This window comes from Staurois parvus, unplaced genomic scaffold (genome assembly GCF_062004578.1).
Source record: "Staurois parvus isolate SC_StPar_1 unplaced genomic scaffold, SC_StPar_1.0 ptg000361l, whole genome shotgun sequence".
In the NCBI taxonomy this organism is placed as follows: Eukaryota; Metazoa; Chordata; class Amphibia; order Anura; family Ranidae; genus Staurois; species Staurois parvus.
In genome coordinates, this window is record NW_028318157.1 from 1532517 (window position 1) to 1556974 (window position 24458).

The 24458-nt window shown below is 39.8% G+C and overlaps 1 protein-coding gene across 1 annotated transcript; it reads left to right on the plus strand.

Annotated features, from left to right (window-relative positions):
• The first annotated feature begins 18221 nt into the window (after positions 1-18221).
• LOC149456487 (KRAB domain-containing protein 2-like) lies at positions 18222-18896 on the plus strand. The gene has a single exon (XM_089684864.1). The coding sequence runs from the start codon at positions 18222-18224 to the stop codon at positions 18894-18896; it is 675 nt and encodes a 224-aa protein (XP_089540990.1).
• Positions 18897-24458: the final 5562 nt, after the last annotated feature.

The following is a 24458-nucleotide window of genomic DNA, read 5'->3' on the forward strand; positions in this document are numbered from 1 at the left end:
GCATAGAAACCAATCAGCATGCAGGTTTTATTGCCAATTGTACAAGCTGAGGTTAGAAGCGGATTGGTTTTTATGCAAAAGTGAGCCTGATTTTGTACTCTCCAGCTTTTTTTTTTTTTTTAGAAATCTGTTTATTAAATTTGTCACATACAACAAAAACATGGAATGTACATACAAACCTATGAGGCGATGTCCCTCGCAGGGGTAATTGTGCATCAAAAAACACAATAGTGTAGATTAGAGAGGGAAGCACCAAAAATCAGTAAGGTGCAGCATAGAGTGCATAAATAATCATGTAAACAAGATTTGCAACAATTATAGGATGCTGCCATAGGTTAGGAAGTCCCATAGATCTGCTGAGAGTTCAACCAGAGCCAGTTGGTGCCATTGCAGAGGCTGTAGAAGGCTCTGCAGTCCCCAGCTTTAGTAAATAAACCCCAGTATGGTAAAAAAAAAACAAAACTTGATACCATTTTAAAAATAATTTCTTATTCAATTGATGAAAATTTTAAAGACTTTTTTTGCCTTTTTTAACTATTTTTTTTACATACTTTCTTTAGAGTGGTTTGTTTGTCACCATAGTAACACTGTACACACTGTACTACTCTGTATGGGGGGGGGGGGGGGGGGGTGATTAGGGATATTTTTTTACATTTACACTTTGATTGCTGTTACAATGATGATCATTGTAACATACATTTTTGGAACTGTAACGGACAGCTTACATTCATAACAGCTGTGATTACTGGTGATCTGTGATTGGCTACAGCTAATCATATGGTACAGGGTGCTGTGATTGGCCCAGATACCATGTGATAGCCTCCTGTACATCACTGTATTGGAGGCACAGATGTTGTGAATGACATACATTCATAACAGTGGCGTAACTATAGGAGTTGCAGGAATCGCATCTGTCACAATGCCCCCCTCCTGTCACAATGCTCCCCTCTTCTGTCACATTGCTCCCCTCCTGTCACACTGCCCCCCCCTCATGTCTCAGTGAGCCCCTCCTGTCACACTGCCTACCTCTCCTGTCATAGTGCCCCTCTCCTGTCACATTGTCCCCCTCTCCTATCACAATGTCCCCCTCTCCTGTCACAATGTCCCCCTCTTCTGTCAAACTGCCCTCCTCCTGTCACACTGCCCAGGTACCCTTCTTAAAAGTGATGTCTGCATTAGTTTTCTTTTTTAGACTTTCTTTCTTTTATTTCTATCTGGTGATCCAGGCAGTATGTCTGTTTTTTTTCAACAGAACAAGCTCTCCTGCAGATGTAGCATTTAGAGGTATATGACAAACCATCTCCCACTGACAGGGGAGCTTACAATGATCAGCATTTCTTTATTTATGTAAAATCCTTATTCCAAAAGGAAAAAAAAATGCTGGAGTTCGGCTTCAGTTTATTAGTGTTTTTAAATCTGCTGCTGCATTTAATACTCCACTCCCCCAAGACTGAAGATGCACCCTGTGCTGCTTTATCCAGAGCTGGGGTACTCTAATACAGGAGTTGTGTTACTGTGTGTGTAGGGTTTGGCAGGAGGAAGATGGTGGTAGTGGTGGTGGGGGGCGGAAAAATGTACCTTCGCCTGTGTGGAGAAAAATCTTTTCACTGACTGCGCAGCTCTGCTGACTTCCCCCCTCTGAATGGACACACTGAATGATCTGTACCGTGAATAAAAAGCTATTTCTGTACATTCATTCTGTGCAGCTGAGGCTGCAGAGATGGAGATTGAGCGCAGTGTCCTCAATCTCCTTTCTTTTTCTCAAAGGTGAAATATCAGAGGTCTGTTTATATCCCATCTTACCAAAGCCCCCCAACAGGGCTCCTAAAAAATAAAACAAACAAACAAATTGTTAAAAAAAAATAAAATAAATGAGTTAAAAACTACTGACCCTGTTCACTGCCCTACTGACCATGTACACTGCATTACTGACAGAGTTCACTGCCATATTGACACCATCCACTGCTCTACTGACTGACACTATTCACATTCCTACTGATGCCACTGGCAGAATTACCAGGGTTGCAAAGGTCGCACTTGCATCTGGGTCCTGGCATGCTGCCACTGTAATAAAGGGCCCGGCAAAGGGAGTAAAGGGTCCTAGAATCAGTAGGAAGGGTCCCTGAAGAAGTGATCCCTGAAGAGGTCATGTAACTCGTGGAGTAACGCGTAGGATGGAAGCTTGTGGCGTCTTTTCTTTCCCCTAAATGCTTGTAATAGGTTCTATGAACCTTGTATCTACAGTATGTGAGTGGCATCTTTTATATATGTTTATGGTATTAAAGCCTTACTACACTATGAGGAGTTCATTGTTGATTGTTTGAGCACCTATCCATAGGAGTGGGGACATAAAGCATTGTACCTGAGTATTCTTGGAGACACCTGTGGAAGCAGAAGATCCAGTGGGATTAATATTGAGCGCATGTTTCTATGGGTCAGCTGTTGAAGTCACCGATGCACTATTTTGAATTTTGGAAGAAAGAGAATGTTAAATCACTTTTGGACTGTATTTTGCACTTTATTAAGTGTTATCCTTCATTCACCATTTATCTGTTTTTGTACATATTCAGTAGAGTGGCTTATCTTTTTTTATTAAGCACTTTTTGTGAGTATCTAGCCCAGTTGAACATTTACTTGATTCATCAGCTATTTATTCCATTGGGGGCTTATTGCTCAGCCGGGCATTTGTTTTACAATAATTTAATACTGTTTTTGTTGGTTTTCACACTTTATGCTTCAGCTCAGCCAGATGTTTATTATAACTCAGCCAGATGTTTACAGCTATTGTGATCGTGTTTATTACTGATATATGTTTCACATATTTATTACTGTTCTTGTTGTTTTTTACACTTTATTCTTCAGCTCAGATGGGTGTTTATTATAGGTTGGTCATGTGTTTATTTCTATTTGTTTATGGTGTATTTTTGAGATATGTTTCACATATCATTTGGATTTAGTGCTTCAGCCAGTTTTCTTATTTACTTTTGACTTTATTTGTTTCACAGATTTATTCATTTACACATTGAGTTTGATGCTGCAGAGGGTGTTTATTTATTATTACTTTATTTTTTTGTGTCAGTAGCGGCAGCGCAGCACTATTTTTGGGGTATTGTAAGAAATAACAAACAATAAAATTGTTAGAAAAATAAAAACTACTGACCCTGTCTGCTGCCCTACTGAGCACATCCACTGCATTACTGACAAAGTTCACTGCTATGCTGACACCATCTATTACTCTACTGACTAACACTATACACAGTCCTACTGACACCACTGGCAGAATAACCAGGGTTGCAAAGGTTGCACTTGCGTCTGGGCCCTGGCATTCTGCCGCCATAATAAAGGGCCACACAAGGGGAGTAAAGGGTCCTAGGATGAGTGGGAAGAGCTCCGGGCTCGGAGTCCAATGCCCAGGTTGGGGGGGCCCTTTATGGTTTCTTGCACTGGGGCCCTGAAGATTCTAGTTGTTTACATTGTGATAACGTGATCACATAGCGATCACATAATCTTTGAGCCTCTCATAGCTACAGGGTACCGGGAGCCACAACCCGCTGTGTCCAGTGTACACAATTGTTGTAGGAGTGTACATGTACATCATCCAGCCTGCCCATGCCGCCCACCCACAGTAAATGTACTGTGGGCGGGTGCCAAGTGCTTACTTTCAACTGTCTATTTAATCTTTGCTGAGTATGCAGCTTCTTTATTTTGTAATCCCTGCATATGTTACTGTTTAGGCTGGTGCTATCCCAGGTTTCCTGTCTCAGGGTAACTTCTTTCTTTTGCAGTGTCCTATGGAGCCACCCTTGTGTGTTGGGACTAGAATTGAACCTAGGATGGAAAGGCACTCCTCTGCTCCTACTCCTTCCCACTTTCTCCAAGCTAACAGACTGAATGGCGACTGCACTGTCCACTGTTAACTCTTTCCTGTGAAGACCAGAAGTTTAGTGAATCAGCTATGATAGAGTAGGAGCCAGCAGCATTGAAGGCTATAAACGTCAGGTTCTGAGGTTGGAAATTTAATAGTTTACTGGAGAATGTTTACTTTATTGTAAAACTACTTTAATACATACACTTTCCATGTTCACGTGTTATTTTTGGGGACAGATTCTTGTATCATCTCTACATTAGTGATGTAGAGCATAATGAAGCAATATACAAATCATTTTTATTTTTTCATTACCACTGGTATGGTATCAGCAATGGAAAACCAATATCTTCTATTAAAATGTAGGGCTATAGCTGGAGGTTCTGTAGAGGTGGGAGCTGTAAATGTAGCTCTAATGGATACATTTTAAAAGCTATCTGTACTGAAAGCACATTTTCTATTATCTTTTAATATTGGTCTGGTCATTGTTTGACTTGATAAATATATACTGATTCATCAATAAGCACTGAACTTCTGCATGTTCTCTTTTCTTGATAAAAGATTACTGTTAGGTCTAATTATATTATTACATTTTTTTCATGGCTGTGCTTTTCTAGAAAAATGTTATGCTATTATCTTTCTAGGTATTTTATGAGCCAGTTTGTGAGCCTGTCATATTTTAGGCTCTGGGAGAATGAGATAGGTGATTATGCAGCACATTTTGCCCAGGTAAGTTTCATGAGCTGGTGCTAAATTCATTCTTCTGACTAAAAACCCCATTCCCTAAGATAGATGAATTATTATAACATCACTACTTATTTAACATTGTTTGCCCTAAAAATGTTCAATTTACAAACATGAACAAAGTAAATATGGGGACTGGAGGACTTCAGCTATGAGGAATGACTACAAGCATTAAACTTGTTCTCCCTGAGAGACTCTCAGAGACTCTTGAGAGGAGATATGATAGCAATAACCACATACCTCAATGGTGATTCCAGCATAGGGAGGAAACCATTCAGTTTCAAGGAGCTTAAGCAGACACATAGCCATGCAATTACATTGGAGGAGAAGAGCTTCAACCTTAAACTGCATAGGGGGTTCTTTACTGTTAGAGCAGTAAGGATGTGGAACTCCCTTCCACAATTAGTGGTGTCAGTGGGAAGCGTTGATAATTAAAAAAAAAACTCTTAGATGGGCATCTTAGAGTGCACAATATACAGGGTTATGGGAAATGGTATTGACATAAACACACAAATCCACACCCACACTTACGCACACACACATACACCGGTTGAACTAGATTGACTGGTGTCTTCATTCAACCTTACCAACTATGTAACTATTACAAATGTCACCAAAATGTGTCATCTTTATTTTATCACTTGAAGTAAACATTAGTCTCCTAAAATCCATATTTGCTCATAAATTGTTTGTTTTTCTTGTGTTGTAGTTAACAGTCACCTCAATCCTTTTCTCTCTCTTCTACATAGACAGTTCTTGAAACGTCAAGTATCACAATCCTGAAGTGGGTGTTATTTCAACCCTTTAATGCAACTTTGGCATGTGTTAGGAATACTGTGCATAGCTTTGTAACTACTTCGGTAGATTATACCTTGTTTTTTTTCAGGATTATTCGGGCATTTGTTTGGTGGTAAATAATAATGACCCAAGACCCACCACTACCATAAAATAAATAAATAAATTCTCTACTCCTGACAGTGATACCATATACTGTATGTGTATATTATTGTTTGAACCTGTTTGCCAAGAAACAAAACTGCACATTCTTTTATTTTAATTTGGGAATTGGAAATAAGGACTTTAGAGGCAAATACAGATCAGTTCAAAAATATTATAAAACACGATAATTTTTATTAATAACAATATCATAAGACCTTACACAAGTAGCAATTAGTTATAAAACTACATAAAAACCTAAGCACTCCATATATCAAGCATGGCGTGATTATCTTATTACACCGCACGAGGACTGTGTATACAACTAAATGTTACACCAGTTGTTTCTAACTCCTCCAGGTGCAGGGGTTCCACCTTCCACTGTAGTTATCTCTACATGTTTCACAACGTTAACCGCTTCCTCAGGAGCTTGTGGTGTGTCTATTCAGAGAAAAAAAAATACATAGTATAAATACCAAATAACATACATACATACAGCTCATTAGTAGAGGTGATACCACACTTACTCAAAAAGGAGATTATGACAAATCACGACTTGAACTATCTTGCTTTGCATGTAATGAGTCTATCTCATATATTAGTTTCACCTTTTAAGTTGCATTACTGAAATAAATGAACTTTTGCACGATATTCTATTTTTTCGAGTTTCACTTGTAAATACCAAATAACATACATATATACAGCTCATTAGTAGAGGTGATACAACACTTACTGAATATGGGGTACAGATAAACATACACGCTCACTCTCAGGGTCAGTTGGAAAACCCATGTCCGATATAGGTAGTGCTTAGGTTTTCATGTAGTTTTTACAACTAATTGCTAATTGTATAAGGTTTTATGATATTGTTAATAATAAAAATGATAAAAATCTAGAATTATAATATTTTTGAACTGGTCTGTATGTGCCCCCAAAGTCCTTATTTCCGATTCCCAAATTAGTATCTTTCATAGTTGGGACGTGGCATTGGATATCCCTTATTGTATCCGTGGTGCCACCCAATGGGTACTATAAGCATATACTTTTTTTATCCTAACGAAACACACAGACATTGACACTAAATATATATTTTTTTAACCATACCCAAAATATACTGACCTTCTTTATATACATTGGATGTAACTGCCCCAATAAATTCAATAAAATCTTTGTGGCCCCTATTTCCTCTCTCTTCCCCCTTCTCAGGTATACTTAAATGTCTGCCTTTAATGCCTGACCGCCAGTTCACACCAGGACCCTACATGTTCCCATGTGATGCATTTTGACAGCCCATTCATTTGAAAATGGACTCGACCACGCAAAAAGTAGTATTTGCACTATGTTTTAAAATGCACTGTGTTTGAAATCTCTGTTTGGGGTGCTGTTAAAAGTACATTGGCACCAGCATGCAGATCGCCAGGGCAGTGCGTTCAAAAATGGTGCAGGAAATGCATATGAAATGCACCATTCCGCACTGCGTCCTGGTGTGAACCGGCCCTTAATGGCTTTCATAAATTATATTGTTTACTTTACTGGTACCCTCATTACTTGTATACTTTTCTGATTGTAAACATGTATTTGTATACCATGTTGTGCCTATTTCTGCTTATCCGTATGTGCCCACTGTATGTGTGACCAATGTTCTTTTTGTTTATATTTATATAAAATCAATTAAAAAAAAAAGATTTAAAAAATTCTGAACTTAATCTTAGACTCAACTCTGACCTTCGACCCTGCCACTAACCTAGGTCATCACATGAAATTAGTGCAGCAAAACTTCATACCCTCCCCGTTACATATATACAGTGAGGAACAGAAGTATTTGAACACCCTGCAATTTTGCACGTTCTCCCACTTAGAAATCATGGAGGGGTCTGAAATTCACATTCTAAGTGCATTTCCACTCTGAGAGACAGAATTTAAAAAGTAAATTCAGGAAATCACATTGTATGATTTTTAAAGAATTTATTTGTCTTGCACCGCTGAACATAAGTATTTGAACACCTGAGAAAATCAGTGTTAATATTTGGTACAGAAGCCTTTGTTTGCAATTACAGAGGTCAAACATTTCCTGTAGTTCTTGACCAGGTTTGCACACACTGCAACGGGGATTTTGGCCCACTCCTCCACACAGATCTCCTCTAGATCTGTCAGGTTTCGGGGCTGTCGCTGAGCAACACGGAGTTTCAGCTCCCTCCAAAGATGTTCTATTGGATTTAGGTCTGGAGACTGGCTAGGCCACTCCAGAACCTTGATATGCTTCTTACGGAGCCACTCCTTGGTTATCCTGGCTGTGTGCTTCGGGTCGTTGTCATGTTGGAAGACCCATCCACGACCCATCTTCAATGCTCTGACTGAGGGAAGGAGGTTGTTGCTCAAAATCTCACAATAAATGGCCCCATTCATTCTCTCCTTAATACAGTGCAGTCGTCCTGTCCCCTTCGCAGAAAAGCACCCCCAAAGCATGATATTACCACCCCCATGCTTCACAGTAGGGATGGTGTTCTTGGGATGCAACTCGTCCTTCTTTTTCCTCCAAACACGACGAGTGAAGTTTAGACTAAAAAGTTCTACTTTGGTCTCATCTGACCACATGACTTTCTCCCATGCCTCCTCTGGATCATCCAGATGGTCATTGGCAAACTTCAGATGGGCCTGGACATGTGATTACTTGAGCAGGGGAACATTCCGTGCAATGCATGATTTAAAACCCTGACGGCGTAGTGTTCTACTGACAATGACCTTTGAAACTGTGGTCCCAGCTCTCTTCATGTTATTGACCAGCTTCTCCCTTGTAGTTCTGGGCTGATTCCTCACCTTTCTTATCATCAGTGATACCCCACGAGGTGAGATCTTGCATGGAGCCCCAGTCCGAGGGAGACTGACAGTCGTCTTTAGCCTCTTCCATTTTCGAACAATTGCTCCAACAGTTGATCTATTTTTACCAAGCTGCTTGGCAATTGCCCCGTAGCCCTTTCCAGCCTTGTGGAGGTCCACAATTTTGTCTCTGGTGTCTTTTGACAGCTCTTTGGTCTTGCCCATGGTAGTAGTTGGCGTCTGACTGACTGTGGGGTGGACAGATGTCTTTAAAGAGCTCAGACAGGTGCTACTAAGTTAGATTAATGAGTGGCGTAGAGGTGGACTTTTTAAAGGCACAGTAACAGGTCTTTGAGAGCCAGAATTCTTGCTGTTTCTTAAGTTTTCAGCAGTGCAAGTCAAATAAATTCTTTAAAAATCATACAATGTGATTTCCTGAATTTTTTTTTTAATTCTGTCTCTCAGCATGGAAATGCACCTACAATGTGAATTTCAGACCCCTCTATGATTTCTAAGTGGGAGAACTTGCAAAATCGCAGGGTGTTCAAATACTTCTGTTCTTCACTATATATATATATATATATATATATATATATATATAAAACAAATACATAACAAATAATAAACCATTAGTTCACATAAGGTGACATGAAAGTCCTACCCACTTAAAAAGTCCAATGAAACCACCAAAAAGTATATGGTGATGACTGAACTGTGTAATAAAACTTCCTCCTCTTCTTCCAGTGGCCACTGCACCTCCACCACACCAGGTGGAGAACCTGCTCACCTTATATATGTTAGTATGCACTCATCTGGATACTCTCAGCCTCCTCTGAATAGGGACCATGTTCTTCCTCCAAGCTGATAATGCCCTCCTTACACTCAGACAACCACTGGTATGGACCCCATGCTCCTCTGTGTCCAGCTACTCAGAGCATCACTACACACAGACAACGAGTAAGTCCATGAGCTTCATCATCCTTCCCAGCACTCAGCCCGCTCAACTGCTAATTCTTCTGCAATGGCCTAGCCTCATTTTCCTCTGCAACCAAGGCTAGGCTGTTGCAGAGGAATTGCCCGTTGAGTGGGCTGAGCGATGGGAAGGGTGATGAAGCTCATGGACTGTCTCCCTGTCTGTGTGCAGTGATGTTCTGAGGAGCCGGACACAGAGGAGCATGGGGTCCATACTGATGGTTTTCTGAGTGTTAGGAGGGCATTATCAGCCTGGAGGAAAAACGTGGTCCCTATTCAAAGGAGGCTGAGAGTATCCAGATGAGCGCATACTAACATATATAAGGTGAGCAGATTTTTCACCTGGTGCAGTGGAGGTGCACTGGTTACTAGAAGAAGAAGTTATATTTCACATTTCAATTGTTACCATATATTTCACTGTGGTTTCATTGGACTTTTTAAGTGGATGGGACTTTCATGTCACTTTATATGAACTAATGGTTTATTATTTTTTTATATATTTGTTGCATATACAGTATATTTAAGGAAGGGGGAGTGTATGGAGTTGCGCTGCACTAATTTCATGTGATGACTTAATAGGGGATGATGTGAGATTCACTTGTCAGTGTTCAGCGAGCAACAGGGTATTGTTTTTGTTTATACAGGAGATATTTAGTTTTGGAGGGTTATTGACAGGTTGCGCTGGTTGGTCATATTGGTTTAACTAACCTAGATAAAGCCCAAATCTAGCTATTAATCAATAATTATTATATAATTTTTTGTCATTATCATTTCTTTTATTTGTTTATGTTTTTCTACTCTAGCTAAGAGAAAAAGATAACGGGTTTGCTTTTTCAAAACTGGAGTAGACAAAATGTGGATGCAGTAGTGCAACCAATCAGCTTCTGTCTTCAGCTTGTTCAGTTAGGCTTTGAAAATAAATGCACATCTACCCTAAATTCCGTCTGCTCCAGCTTTGATTAATTTCCTTGTATTCATCTTTTTCTCCATTCAGAGAAGAAAGAATATGCAAGGGTGGGTTTTACTGACTGATCACTATGATAGTCATTCACAGGCTATCACAGAGATCACATGATTGAGAGTTGGTTCTCCCAGCTCCCATTCATTAGCATGAGCAATCTCTGTTGGTGACAACTCAGTCTCTATTTGGAGCACTTCCAGCAAAAATGCCAGTGTGTATATATGCAGTGCCTTGAAAGAAGGCCCACTTCTGCTATGCCACATAGATTGTATGTTTGATGCCAGGAAGTTAAGCGATAATAACATCTGTGGTAATCTTTGTGAGTTTTTCATAAGGGTCAAATGCGACATATTCAACTGAATGTGTGTGGTGGTGCAGGCTTTTAGGATTAATCCAGGTGGTGAGGAGTCGATATGACTTCTCCTCGTTGCCTGTCAAATGCCCTCTGAAATGTGATTGCTCTTCAGAGGGTGCAGCTCATGTGGATGAGCCCTAACAGTGATATAATAATTATAGTAGTAGTAAAATACCACCGCTTACAAAACTGAGTAGAAAAAGCGTGCTGTATTTGTGAGCTTAATATTAGAGTTTATGGGTTAAATAAGACTATCTATCAAGAAATAAACATCAGATTAACAGGTACGTGAACGTAGCTCTAAAGTGTATAATAACTCTTACAATTAACTCATTTGTTCCCTTTTGCTTTGTTAAATATACGCTTGAAAGTGTTTTGTAGTATCTGCTAACTGAGCGTAAAAAAATACCTGTTGATTCTTTTAGAAATTTAGGCTGTCTGTATCAATGGACGCAGTAGCAGGAGTCAGGAGCGAGCCCACATAAATGCCCCCATGGACATTGGTTTCCTATTGGAGTACCAACAAGTGAGGAGGAGCCAGGAGCGCCGGCTGGGATCTGAGAAGAGGAAGATGGGGCCGCTCTGTGCTATTCTTTTTCACAGAGGTAAGCATGACATGTTTGTTTAAAAAAAAATCATTTACAGTCACTTTAAGAGTCTCCCACAAGAGGGATGCTTGCCATAGTGTTATGGGGTCACAGACATCTTTGTAAGCTTCTCCATGAAGGCCTATGAAGAGAGGCCACACATATGCAATCCTATGCTGCCCACCTTGCTTGCAAAAAAATGGGAACACCATCTGGCGCAGCATAGATAGTGGTGGGGGCTGTAGGGTTTATGTAAAAGTATTAACTAAAAGCAAGAGAGGGTGGCTATGTTTCTATACACAACGGGTCATGGAGAATGAACAAAGTCACCCTCTGATAGGAAGTTTGATCGCAGCAGCAAAAAAGAAATTTGGAATTTGCAGGAGACTTAGAGAAATAGTATGTACTTTAAAGAAGGTACTTTGAAGTGAATGTTATCCTAAATATGTTTCTATGTGTGCTCATAAACAATACATGTATTTTAAAAAATCATATTCTCTATCATTTTCATTTACATCTTCCATCCGAAGTACCGTGTTAATCCTGCCAGTCACCTTTCTTCTTTGTTCTAACCTGACCACACAAAACACAGAAGCTGATTTGTGTTAGTGTGGTCAGTTTTCATCCTTTAGCTGGCCATTCAGAGGTACAGGAAACTGTGCAGAACACCACATTCCTGTATTGGATAAGTTGTTCAGCCGCCACACCCCTCTCCCAATCACAGCCTGCCTCTGGCACACACCCCCTGCTGAAGCACAGCCTACATCTTGCCCCAGGCTAAACAGACATGCAAACAGTGTGTCTGCACAGTATTCTGTATCCCTTCTCCCTCTATCAGGAAGAAGACATGCATGGTCACTTGACTGAACTTTTTAACCTTGTAAGAAATGTGAAAAAAGATATTTTCTGCAACAAAGCAAAAACAATTATGGTACCTGCAATGTTATAACTGTATTAGAAAGTGTCTATAACATTATATAGTGCTGAGAAAAAGTATGTGCCCCCTTCCTGAATTTTTATTCTTTGCATTTGTCACACTTAAATGATTCAGATCATCAAACAAATTTTAATATAACACAAAGACAACCCGAGTAAATACCAAATGCAGTGTTTAAATGATGATTTCATTTATTAGGGGAAAAAAGCTGTCTGGCTGTATGTGAAAGAGTAATTGCCCCCCCTTGCTAAATCATGAATGACTGTGCTTAACCACATTTTTGGAAAGCTGAGTTTAATTTTACTTGCCACACTCAAGCTGATTACTGCCAGACCTGTTCAATCAAGAAATCACTTAAATAGAAGCTGTCTGACAAAGTGAAGCACACTAAAAGATCTCAAAAAGCAACACACCATGCAGGGATGTAAAGAAATTCATGAACAGATGAAAAACAAAGACTGGAAAGGGTTACAAAGCCAGTTTTAAGGTTTTGGGAATCTAGAGAACAGCAGTGAGAGCCTTTATCCACAAATGGAAAAAACTTGGAACAGTGGTGACCCTTCCCAGCAGTGGCCAACCTACCAAAATTACTCCAAGATCACAACAACTCATCCAGGAGGTCATAAAAGAACCCAAAACAACATTTAAAGAACTGCAGGCCTCACTTGGCTCAACTAAGGTCTTTGCTAATGATTCAGCAATAAGCAAGTGTCTGGGCAAAAATGGCATCCATGGGAGAGTTCCAAAGTGAAAGCCACTGCTGACCAAAAAGAAAACAAAGGCTCATCTCACATTTGCTATCTTGATTAGCCCTAAGACTTTTGTCTCTGTGGACTGATGAGACAAAAGTAGAACTTTTGGAAGATGTGTGTCCCATTACATCTGGCATAAAGCTAACACAGCATTTCATAAAAAAGAACATCATACCAACAATCAACCATGGTGGTGGTAGTGTTATGGTCTGGGGCTGCTTTGCAGCTTCAGGACCAAGACAACTTGCCATAATTGATGGAACCATGAATTCAACACTCTACCAGAATGTCCAGCCATCAGTTCTTGACCTCAAGCTCCAGTGCATTTGGATTATGCATCAGGGCACACCAGCAAGTCCACCTCTGAATGGTTAAAAAAAAAACAAAATTAAGGTTTTGGAGGGGCCTAGTCAAAATCCAAACTTAAACCCTCCAATGTACACGGGTAAAATGATATCTCTCTCTCTCTGGAGTCTATACCTCTTTTAATACAAGAGAGGATTTTGCTCGCTTTAGAACCTGCAGCTTGGCATTGCATGCCATTAATAAGCTTGTGATCTACCAGAACTCCCAGATCCTTCTCCACCATTGATTCCCCCAGTTGTACCCTCCCTAGTATGTATGTTGCATGCATATTCTTAGCCCCCAAGTGCATAACCTTACATTTATCAACATTAAACCTCATTTGCCATATAGTTGCCCAATTAAAGAGTGCATTGAGGTCGGCTTGTAAGTTGAAGACATCCTGTAAGGACGTTATTCCACTGCACAGCTTGGTGTCATCTGCAAAGACTGAAATGGTATTTTTAATCCCAGAACCTATATTGTTTATAAATATATTAAAAATCAAGGGTCCTAACATTTAACCTTGGGCTACATCACTGACAACCCTAGAGCCTGAATTAAAACAATTCTGCAAAGGAAAGTGGTCCGAATTCCTCCACAGAGATATAAAAGACTCATTGCCAGTTATTGCAACACTTGGTTGCAGTTATTGATGCCAAGGTTGGCACAACCAGTTATTAGGTTTAAGGGGCAATTACTTTTTCACATAGGGCCAGGCAAGTTTAGTCAACTTTTTTTCCTTTAATAAATGAAATCATCATTTAAAAACTGAATTTTGTATTGTACTCTGTTATCCTTGTGTAATATTAAAATTTTTTTGATGATCTGAATTATTTAAGTGTGACCAATCTGCAAAAAAAAAAAAAAAAATCAGGAAGGGGGCAAATACTTTTTCAACATACTGTATGTTCACAACTACTTTAAGAATACATAGTGTACATGAATAGAATTTTTATTTTTAGAAAGCAAAATTTAGCATCACTGACAGCTGACAGACTTGCTATGTGCAGTTTATTTACACAGTAGAAATCCTTATTATCTGCACTGCAGGAATCACAGGTTTGTGTGTACAGTAATAGTTGTGCCATGGTAAAGATATCTACATGTTAATGTTAGAGTACCACCTCAGGTCAGTGTCTGGAGCTGACTACAGAGGATATCCAGATTGTAGCCACTGATACAGATCCAGCCATGGCAAAGAAAATATTTTACAGGTCAAAGGGGTTATTTTATGACAGATGGGTTAAATGCAGCATCCCAGATTTTGAATTGTTTTGTAGCCTCCCTGACCGCATTCCCGAGTGTAACTCGGGGTAAAGTTTCAGTACCTAAAGCGGTAACCGCGAGATACACTCGGGCTTACCATGCAGCGCTGCTCTGGCATTTGTTGTTCACTTAACCTGTGATCTGGGTTCCATCCCCTGCGAGCGTCGGGACGTACGGGGGACGGAACTGGCGGGAAATTTGAAAATGACAAAAAGTGACATTCACTAAATACACTAAAATCACATAGTATAACATTACTGTATCATACCATTTCACATACATTTTGTCCCGAGTGCTTTGTCCTGTGCCCTGCCTGCATTTTTACTGTTCTTTCTGCCTGGAAACTAAGAAACGTTCATGGCGTCCAAAAAGCGTCCCTTTAGGTAAAAATCGGTTTTAGACCAGCTAGAGAACAGCGAAAGTAAATTAGAACTACTTGCAGAATTGAGTGATAATGATTCGTGGGGAAATTCGTCAGACACTGAAAACGATTTTGCGACTTTGCTCAGTGATGTGCGAACTTGGCGCTATATTTCACATTTCAGTGTTTTTGGTTTGATTATATTATTGAATTAAATTTATTATTATATTATTATTTTTTATGATTATTTATTAAATTATAATTTATGATTTCGTGTTTCAAATTTTATCATACCCGGGATGTTTAATAGACTCTTGTTCGGACAGATTTCAGTGAGTTATTCCTAAAAATTACAGCCTACAATAAAAAAAATACATATTTCCATGCAAAAAAATGTACTGCTTTGAGCACAGAAATATGGACATAATCAGACCGCTAGGGAGGTTAAAATACTGAGTGAATTAAAATGTAAAAAAAATGTACAGACTATAGAAACCCTAACAATCAACTTCTCTTATTTATTCCATTTTAGCCCAAAAATGTTTTGGTAAGTCTGTTTAATTAGTGTAATAAATACCTGTTGATTGTCCAGAAATCTTGTGAACTGGTAACTTTCTGTGCTCTCTTCCTGTGTACAAGGAGGGGTATACTCTTTCCTTAAATATATGTTGTTGGAAAAGTATGAAATCCGGCATTATAAAGAATGCCAAAAATGTCAAAGCAATGTATGAAATGCCCAAAAAATGTATACATATCCTCGGTATTTTATGCAATGCCAGAAGAAAATCCAGCAAAATATGAAAAACGTCTGAAAATTAAGTTTTTATTGACATGTTGGACAGAATGTCTAGGACATTTATGTTTGAACTGATAACTTTCTGTGCTCTCTTCCTGTGTACAAGGAGGGGTTGTGGAGATGAGGAGAGGTATTCTTTGTAATCTATCAGAATTGAAATAGGCAGGGCTGATACCACATGCTTTGGGATTCAAAACCAATAATACATAATGTTGGCATGTCAAAGAAGAAGATAGGAGCACACAATATTTCTGTACGCCTTAAAACATGGAGGAATTTGCACTTGATCCAGAGACATAATAAATTGTTTTTTTTTTCCCCTTGATGTACACTTTAAGTGTTACAAGTTTTACAATTTTATTTCAACAAGCATATAGACGCCAGTAGTTTATTTAAGGTGGGCACCTATGATGGAGAACTGTACTTTTAAAATACATCAGCTGTCTTACAGTGGCCCAGCTAACCCAGAATGATGTCTGAGCAAATATGGCTTCATCCTTCTGAATTAAAAAAACAGGTGAAGGCATTTTCAGATTAGAGGTAACAAATATCTGTAAGTGATACAAACCGACACTTTCCTTGTTATGCATTCACTTAGCAAAAAATATATCTGATGCTAGCTTTATTTTAATATATCCAGGAATATCAGGCAACTTCACAAATGCAGTACAGCATATTAAATCCGCTTTTCTTTCATTGTCTTCTTTGAGCTGCTGTCACAGGATAGCAGGAATATTGTTTGGTTTATATTCAGCCTGTCTGGAATCTGCACTGTAACAGCAGACAAGAAGTGAGATTGAGGAGGGCATCAGGTTAAGATATGTTTGATTACATTTTTCACTGTCCAGAGCCACAAATGATTTCTATCCTATAATGCACTCACAAAGTCATTGGAGATTATGAACTGCTGAAAGATAGCAGCTTCAGTATGAATGTATGCGTTTAGCAGATACTGTACAGATCCAGGGGCGAATTTACCACAAAGCAAACAAGGCACTTGCCTAAGGCAGCATATTTCAGGGGGGCAGCACCTCCCCCCAGAAGACGGGATGCATGATGGGACAAGCACACCATGAGAACCATGGGGGGGGGAATAGTGGAAGGCTCTCCTGGGTGGGGGGCAGGGGTGTTGGTCAATGTCAGGCTCTCTCTGCGGGAGGGGGAAGTGGGGGAAGTGGGGGGTTGTGTTGGTCGGTGTCCATAAGGGCAGGCAATTTTTGTGTTGCCTAGGGCAGCACTAAACCTAAATACACCACTGTACAGATCACATATATCCAGACCAGGAAAGAGAACAGGGAAGGCATGACATTTTTTTGCAGAGCCTGACTTGCGGAAGGGTAGGTTCACACCTATGCAGTTTGCATTTGACCCGTTTTTGCAGTGCTTTTTGCAGTGCGTTTTTGACTCGATTTGCTGCATTTTTAATGCGTTTTTGCATGTGCGTTTTTAACGCTTTTTTATGTGTTTCTGTATGCGTTCCAGGTGCCTTTTATCCTCCTTTTTTTTGGAGTCATTTCAATTCCAATTGCAAGAGCAGATCTGCAGGACGTTCTTGTGGTGTAAGTTGGCCCTTACTTATTTTTTGGTCACTGATATTGTTAACATCCAAAAAAAAAAAAAAAAAAAGCTCTGCATGGAAAACTTCATCTGTGAATGGACAGGTGTGATTGTCTGTACAGCAGCACACTCTAGTGGTCCATTTTTGAATACCAAGTAGAAAAAAAAAACGTATACTCTTTCCTTAAATATATTTTGTTGGAAAAGTATGAAATCCGGCATTATAAAGAATGCCAAAAGAGTCAAAGCAATGTATGAAATGCCCAAAAAATTAATACATATCCTCGCTATTTTATGCAATGCCAGAAGAAAATCCAGCAAAATATGAAAAACTTCTGAAAATTAAGTTTTTATTGACATGTTGGACAGAATGTCTAGGACATGTCTGTTTGCACTTAGGCATTCTAAAAAAGCCTAGGCAATATATATAATTGTGAACATTTTACATCAAAGTATGGAAAACTCACAATTTGGCAAAGTATTAACATTTCCAAATTCTGACATTTTTATTGTCATGTTGCATAGAATGCTTACGCCTGCCTACAAAGAAAACACCCTTATACTTACCTATTCTGAAGCTGCTCCAGTCTGGTCCCCAGCGATGGGTTCTGTGTGCAGGAGAAAAAGACTCAGATGCAAATTCCTCAGATGGCAGCATCACCCATAGAGTTACTATGGGGTATCTGTTGTCGGCTGCCCCTCCTCTACACAGATGCTGCTGCTGACAACTGATCCTGGGACTGGAGCGGCTTCAGAATAGGTAGGTATAGGGATCTTTTCTTTACAGGGTTATATAGAATAGGTTTAGAATGGGGGTAAGAGTAGGTTGTCCATTGGCCACACAGGACGTGACAGAATGTTGCAGGAACCTTTACCTAAGTACAAGAGCATTACTCATCATGTGATTGAACTGTACTGTACATTCCGCTTTGTAAGCTGTGCCAGTAAAAAAGATCTTTTAAAAAGCGTTATGGTGAAGCCTGTGGTTTTGTCAGAATTCGATTCCCATTGTCAAGTCGATCTCACCAATGTTCAGTCCCATCCTGACAGGGAATACAAGTTTATAATGTACCAAGATCTTCCAACTAAGTCAGTGGTTCTCAAGGTTCTGACATCAGAGAGTGAAAGAAGTAGCGAACAATCTTGTGGACATATTCCAAAGTCCGACAACGGCAGTGAATTTACAAATAATGTGGTGAACAGCTTAAAGAAGTACTGGCTAACTTTGAAAATGATCTGCAGGAAGCCTTGTCACTCCCAAAACCAGGGTAGTATCCTAAGAGCTATTCAGAATGTTGAGAATATGCTGTGTACTTGGATGCCAGATGAAAAAAGTGGCTGGTGGAGTGAGGGGCTGCATTTTGTCCAATGGCCTTTCATGCTGGGATTGAGAACACCATACAAAGCTCTCTTTGGCTGCAAAGCTAAAGTGAGTCTCACAATGTCTTCTGTAATCCAAGATGTTTTACAAGACATGCAAACTGAGGAACAACTGGAAAAAGTAAAGGAAAGTGTTCACACGATACAACAGGAAGACACAGATGCACCTGCGCAAGAGAAAGAGTCTATTGCACAAAACATGGATGATGTAGTTGTCCACGATAGAAGAAACCAAAGTGGTGGTGAAGGCATGGTTACCAAATAGGCTTCCATTTCTGCTACATGTTGTGTCTGTTGCTAGGAAACCAATGGTGCCCATGATGCAGAAACCGTAGACAAAATGTTTATGCCACTGTGGTCATGCCAGTGAAGATGATGAGGATGAGAAAGTGGAAGGTTACTATTTTGTGCATTCTTTACATCAATAATGAGAATGCTATGAAAAATAAAATTCGATCTAGAAATATAGGCCAAAAAAATTCCTCCTACATCTTTGAGAGACACTGTACGAGTTCCTGTTCCAGACATTGACAAGGGATGGGGGTGACTCACGCAGTCTGAAAACGTAATCACAAAGAAACGTGTGTTGAGGCGGAGCTGCAGGAAATAAGGTCATCCCAACCTGGCAGAGACACCCAGAATTGGTGAGAGCAGGGGCAGACTGACAACTCATGGGGCCCCCGGGCAATAGGGGATCATGGGGCCTCTGTGTCTTTGCCCAAACTCAAAAAAGCCTATGAAAAAGGTACCAGGGGCATCTCATGGGGCCCCCTACTGACCCCGGGCCCTCGGGCAGTGCCCGAGTTTCCAAATGGTCAGTCCGCCCCTGGGTGAGAGACACCTCTATGGTGAAGCGAACTGGACATAAACTTGGGTAGAGTGGAGCCGGAATGCCGCTTTAACAAGTTATTATACCCAGGTGCAGAGAAGAATGCACTAAACAATGTGAGCATTATTATTGGTGGTTTTATTGTAATTTTAAAACATTTTTACACTATTGGAGTCTCTTTCCCCCTCTTACATTTATTGTAATCTCGGTGGAATTCTGATCAAGGGGAAGAGGGATCCTGGATGTGATATGCCTGTTTTGAAAAACAAAAAAAGCGCAAATAGACCAACTCCTAAATGAGAAGGTCATGGCTGTTTGGTGAGTTCTTTGGACTGGTGGTGTGCACAGTGGTGAAGTCGGCATTGAAGGCTATAATAAAGCAGTGGAATTGTGGTCTGCAGAGCTGGTTGCATTAATTTGTGCATGAAGCACTTTTGTAGAGATACAGTATATGCGGAAGAAGAATTGGAGAGTTTTTTGGAGGAAGCACGTTCATTTTTGCACTTTAAGTGGACTTTAATTTTGCACATTACCATAAATGGACCGTAGAGCACTTTAGTACATGTACTGTATGCACTGGCATTTTTTGCACTGTAGAAGTGTTGAAAAATACTAGCAACAGAAAACACATTTTAAAATAAGATATCACTGTTAATTTGAGGTGTAATCAGGAGCGCTGTATATTATGAATATAATTATATGAAGCACTCACTTTGGGTGAAATGACAGCTGCTGAAGCGTATAAGATTTAATTTAATAGCGCAGGTGTAAATAGAAGGGAATAATGAGAATGCTATGGAAAATAAAATTTGATCAAAATTGAATCTAGAAATACAGGCCAAAAAATGAAAAATTTCCTCTTGCATCTTTGAGAGACACTGTACAAGTTCCTATTCCTGACATTGCGCTAGTAAATGTGTATAAATATATAAATGTATATAAAGAAATCATCAAATCATAAGTCCAGAAAAAAATATATATATATGCCAATACCACAAAAAAATATAAAAAAACTTTTAAGTGCAAAAAACTTTTGTGCAAAAAAGTGTCTAAATATGAAAAATTTCACCAAAAAACCTTGATAATATAATGGCAGATCATCCATAAATATATCTTCAGAAACGGAAACTCTGCAACACACCGATCCTCATCGATCGAAATAACAGGATGAAAAACTTTATAGTTAATCGAAAATCCACTTCTCCAATAGATAAAGGACCACCTTCAAACGTATCCATGGGGGGAAATGCCAAGCACTCGAGAGAAACAGAAAGACTTCATGGAGCAATATTATAAAAACCAATTCCTTTATTAGGTACTCATTGCACTTACTCAAGAGGTGTCCCAGCCGACACCAGCATCAACAGCCTGGGCGGAGCTTGATTGATGTGACGTCATTACGTTTTTGGCTGCCAGCTACTGCGCATGTGCTGAGTAGCCAGGCTCGTTTATGTGATTGCTGTTATGCTGTTGATGCTGGTGTCGGCTGGGACACCTCTTGAGTAAGTGCAATGAGTACCTAATAAAGGAATTGGTTTTTATAATATTGCACCATGAAGTCTTTCTGTTTCTCTCGAGTGCTTGGCATTTCCCCCCATGGATACGTTTGAAGGTGGTCCTTTATCTATTGGAGAAGTGGATTTTCGATTAACTATAAAGTTTTTCATCCTGTTATTTCGATCGATGAGGATCGGTGTGTTGCAGAGTTTCCGTTTCTGAAGATATATTTATGGATGATCTGCCATTATATTATCAAGGTTTTTTGGTGAAATTTTTCATATTTAGACACTTTTTTGCACAAAAGTTTTTTGCACTTAAAAGTTTTTTTATATTTTTTTGTGGTATTGGCATATATATATATTTTTTTCTGGACTTATGATTTGATGATTTCTTTATATACATTTATATATTTATACACATTTACTAGCGCAAATTATTTATTTATTGGTACACTTTATATATGGTGATTTTTTGCAGCTGGTACACTATTAGTAAGTTATATAATTTTGACCATAGGCGCTATTATTAATTTTTCTTATTCCTGACATTGACTTAGGATTGGGTGACTTACGCAGTCTGTGAGCAGTTGTTATGAGTGTGGCGGAAGATGCTTTTTACCGACTTGGAACTGCTTAAAGAACTTTGAACCAACTCTGTGCCAGATCACAATTCAGTTTATACATTTCTGCATGCAGTTCACACCACAAAAAACACACTCCGGATGCATGCCTTTTTTTATGCATTTTTAATAGGTTCCAGTGTGTTTTTCCCTTTTTTTTTAACCAAAGTTACCTGGTGTTTGGGTGTTAGGAGCCGACACCCGCTGGCTTCCTAACAACCAGTGACTTATCCCTGCTGTCAAGAGCAGGGATGAATCATTGGTTGTTAAGGAGACCGCACCCACAGCATCCTAATAATGATGAGTCATCCCTGCTGGCAGCAGCAGCGATGACTCATTGGTTGTTAAGGACCTGGCACCTGCCAAAGCCCTAACAACAATGAGTCATCACTGCTGTGAGCAGCAGGGAAGAGTCATTGGTTGTTAAGGAGCTGGCACCAGGTGGCTTTCCAATCAATAATTCTGCTGTCAGCTAGTACTAGTGTCCCCTGAAGACATGCTATCACACAAAACGCATAGGGATTGAGCTCACATCATGCCGCAACTTACGGTTTTGAAGCTGGCAGCCATCTTTTGTTAAATGGGCTACTTGATTGTCTCTGGTGGCAGAAGGTGGTACTACCAGACAATTGCAGTGTAATAGTGGAGCTAGGTGATCACATGTGTGTGGCTGGAAATTCTTTGGTACAAAGACACTGTTTGCTGCTCTCCTTTGGCAGCTTTAGAGCTGGTGAGTACAGCAGTGGTGTTGGTCACAAATGGTGGTTTGGATCCTATAAAGGTGGAAGTCACTGACACAGTTGATACTAGAGGACTCTATTCACTTCTAATGTAATTTTTTAATTCATTTTTATCATTTTCACTTTGGATGTTTTTTTCACATGACATAACTTTTTTTAATTTGATGGATTTATTTACATTTGGAGCTGCACAATTATTCAAATTCAGTACAGCATACTGTATACTGTATATATTTTTTTGGTTTTGTTTAAATGTTTATTCAGATTTTTTGCATAGAAAATCACAAATATTGGACAGACCATATAACAACAAAAAAAGCATGTAACAGTAAATATAGCCATAGATATTACCATCATAAGTGTGTAATATCAGACAGTTGCTGAAACAGATAGTAGCCCTTTTTTGGAGAGACAAACAGAAATCCAATCTGCAGCACAGATATCAGCCAGATGAGAAGCAGCTTCAGCCCATTTCTATCTAGGCCATGCCCCCAACCAGTTTCACCCTGCCTACAGGACTTAGTTATGGAGGTCACTGTGGCCTCTTTTGGGGAGGTTATGAGAAATAACCCTCCCCAAATCAGTAATCTAAACAAAATAATTAGGACAGAACAACTACTGCAAGTATGTAGATGCACACCAGTATGGAAATTACACAAGCTTTATATAGGAGATTAATAATAACAAGCCAGCACAGTAGCTAAATGGTTAACACTTCCACCTGGCAATACTAGGGTTGTTGGTTTGAATCCCAACCACAGCACCACCTGCTGGAGTTTGCATGTTCTTCCTGTGTCTGCGTGGGTTTCCTCCGGGTACTCCGGTTTCCTTCCACACACAAAGACATGATGGTAGGTGAATTGGCTCCTGTCTAAATTGGTCCTAGTATGTGTATGTATAAATGTGAATTAGGGACCTTAGATTGTACGCCCTTAGAGGGTTAGGGACTGATGTGAATGTACAAAATATATGTAAAGCTCTGCGTAAATTGATAGCGCTATATAAGTACCTGAAATAAATAAAAAATTAAATAAAACAATAGACACATCCAATGTACAAACAGGTGTTATTAGCAAAGGGCCCAATAGGAGACCTGGTGGGATTGTACACATGTACTCGGGTATATATAGTTATTAATAGAGATATCTCCAGATGAATGTTGCAGCAAAGTCCAGTTGCGGGGGCCCCTGATGATGATGCAGCATCTATCTTTGTTTTGGAGACCTGAAGACAACATCTGCAATTATGTGGAGATTTTCTGACTGTTGTCCAGCCACCCTGGATTGGAGCTTCTCACTGGCAGGGACTGTGGTGTGGCACTGGAACTCAAAGTCAGCCCGTCTGCTCTGTGCTTTGGTCCCTCCCTATAACTATATGTTTTTAATCTGAATTGCAACCAAACTCCTAATGATTATGAAGTGGTCACCAGGTGCCTAATCTGGCTGTAGCCTATGCTGGTTATCGATCACTAAGCTAAGAATCCCAGAAAGCAGAGAGTAGGACAGGGTTAACTAGAATAACAGGAGCTGCACTAAAACTATATTGCAATAGTTCAACAGGTTCACCTACTAATATACTATAAGTTGACCATTACTAATAGTCCCTTATAGCTTGGGGTTAACAGCATGGACAAGACTTGAGACTCTCTCTCTGTCTCCACTTTCTCCTTCTAAGGTTTCAAAGCCAACAACCCAAGGACAGGAAGTGCATACATAGTATATTTACAGGCATTAGACAGTAGAGGGCAGCAGATCCCTACAAGAGACTAATTCAGCTGTCAATACATGGAAAGAATGGCATACAGAGGGTGGTAAAACGGTTCTTCTGTCTATTCTGTAACAATTAAATGTTAGCAGCTATAAAAACTGTAGCTGCTGACTTCTAATAAACAGACCCTCACCTGCCCAAGGAGCCAACTCTGTCCTCACCCAAGCCGGTTTCTTCACCGCTCTTTGGTCACCAGTGCCGGTATCTTCACTGTGGGCAGTCGGCTTTGACCCTCTGAAGCTTCACAGCAGGCTGCCAACTGCGCTGTGTGAGCCGTGTTGCACTTACTGAATGGTCTAACATGCCCCAGAAGAATGGGAGTGTGGGAGTGGGTACCTGTCAAAATCAGGTACCTGGGTGCCAAAAGTTAAA

Bases quoted from the DNA above. Each gene is read 5' to 3' on its own strand.
- LOC149456487 (XM_089684864.1), top strand. From the start codon at position 18,222: ATGGTGAAGCCTGTGGTTTTGTCAGAATTCGATTCCCATTGTCAAGTC.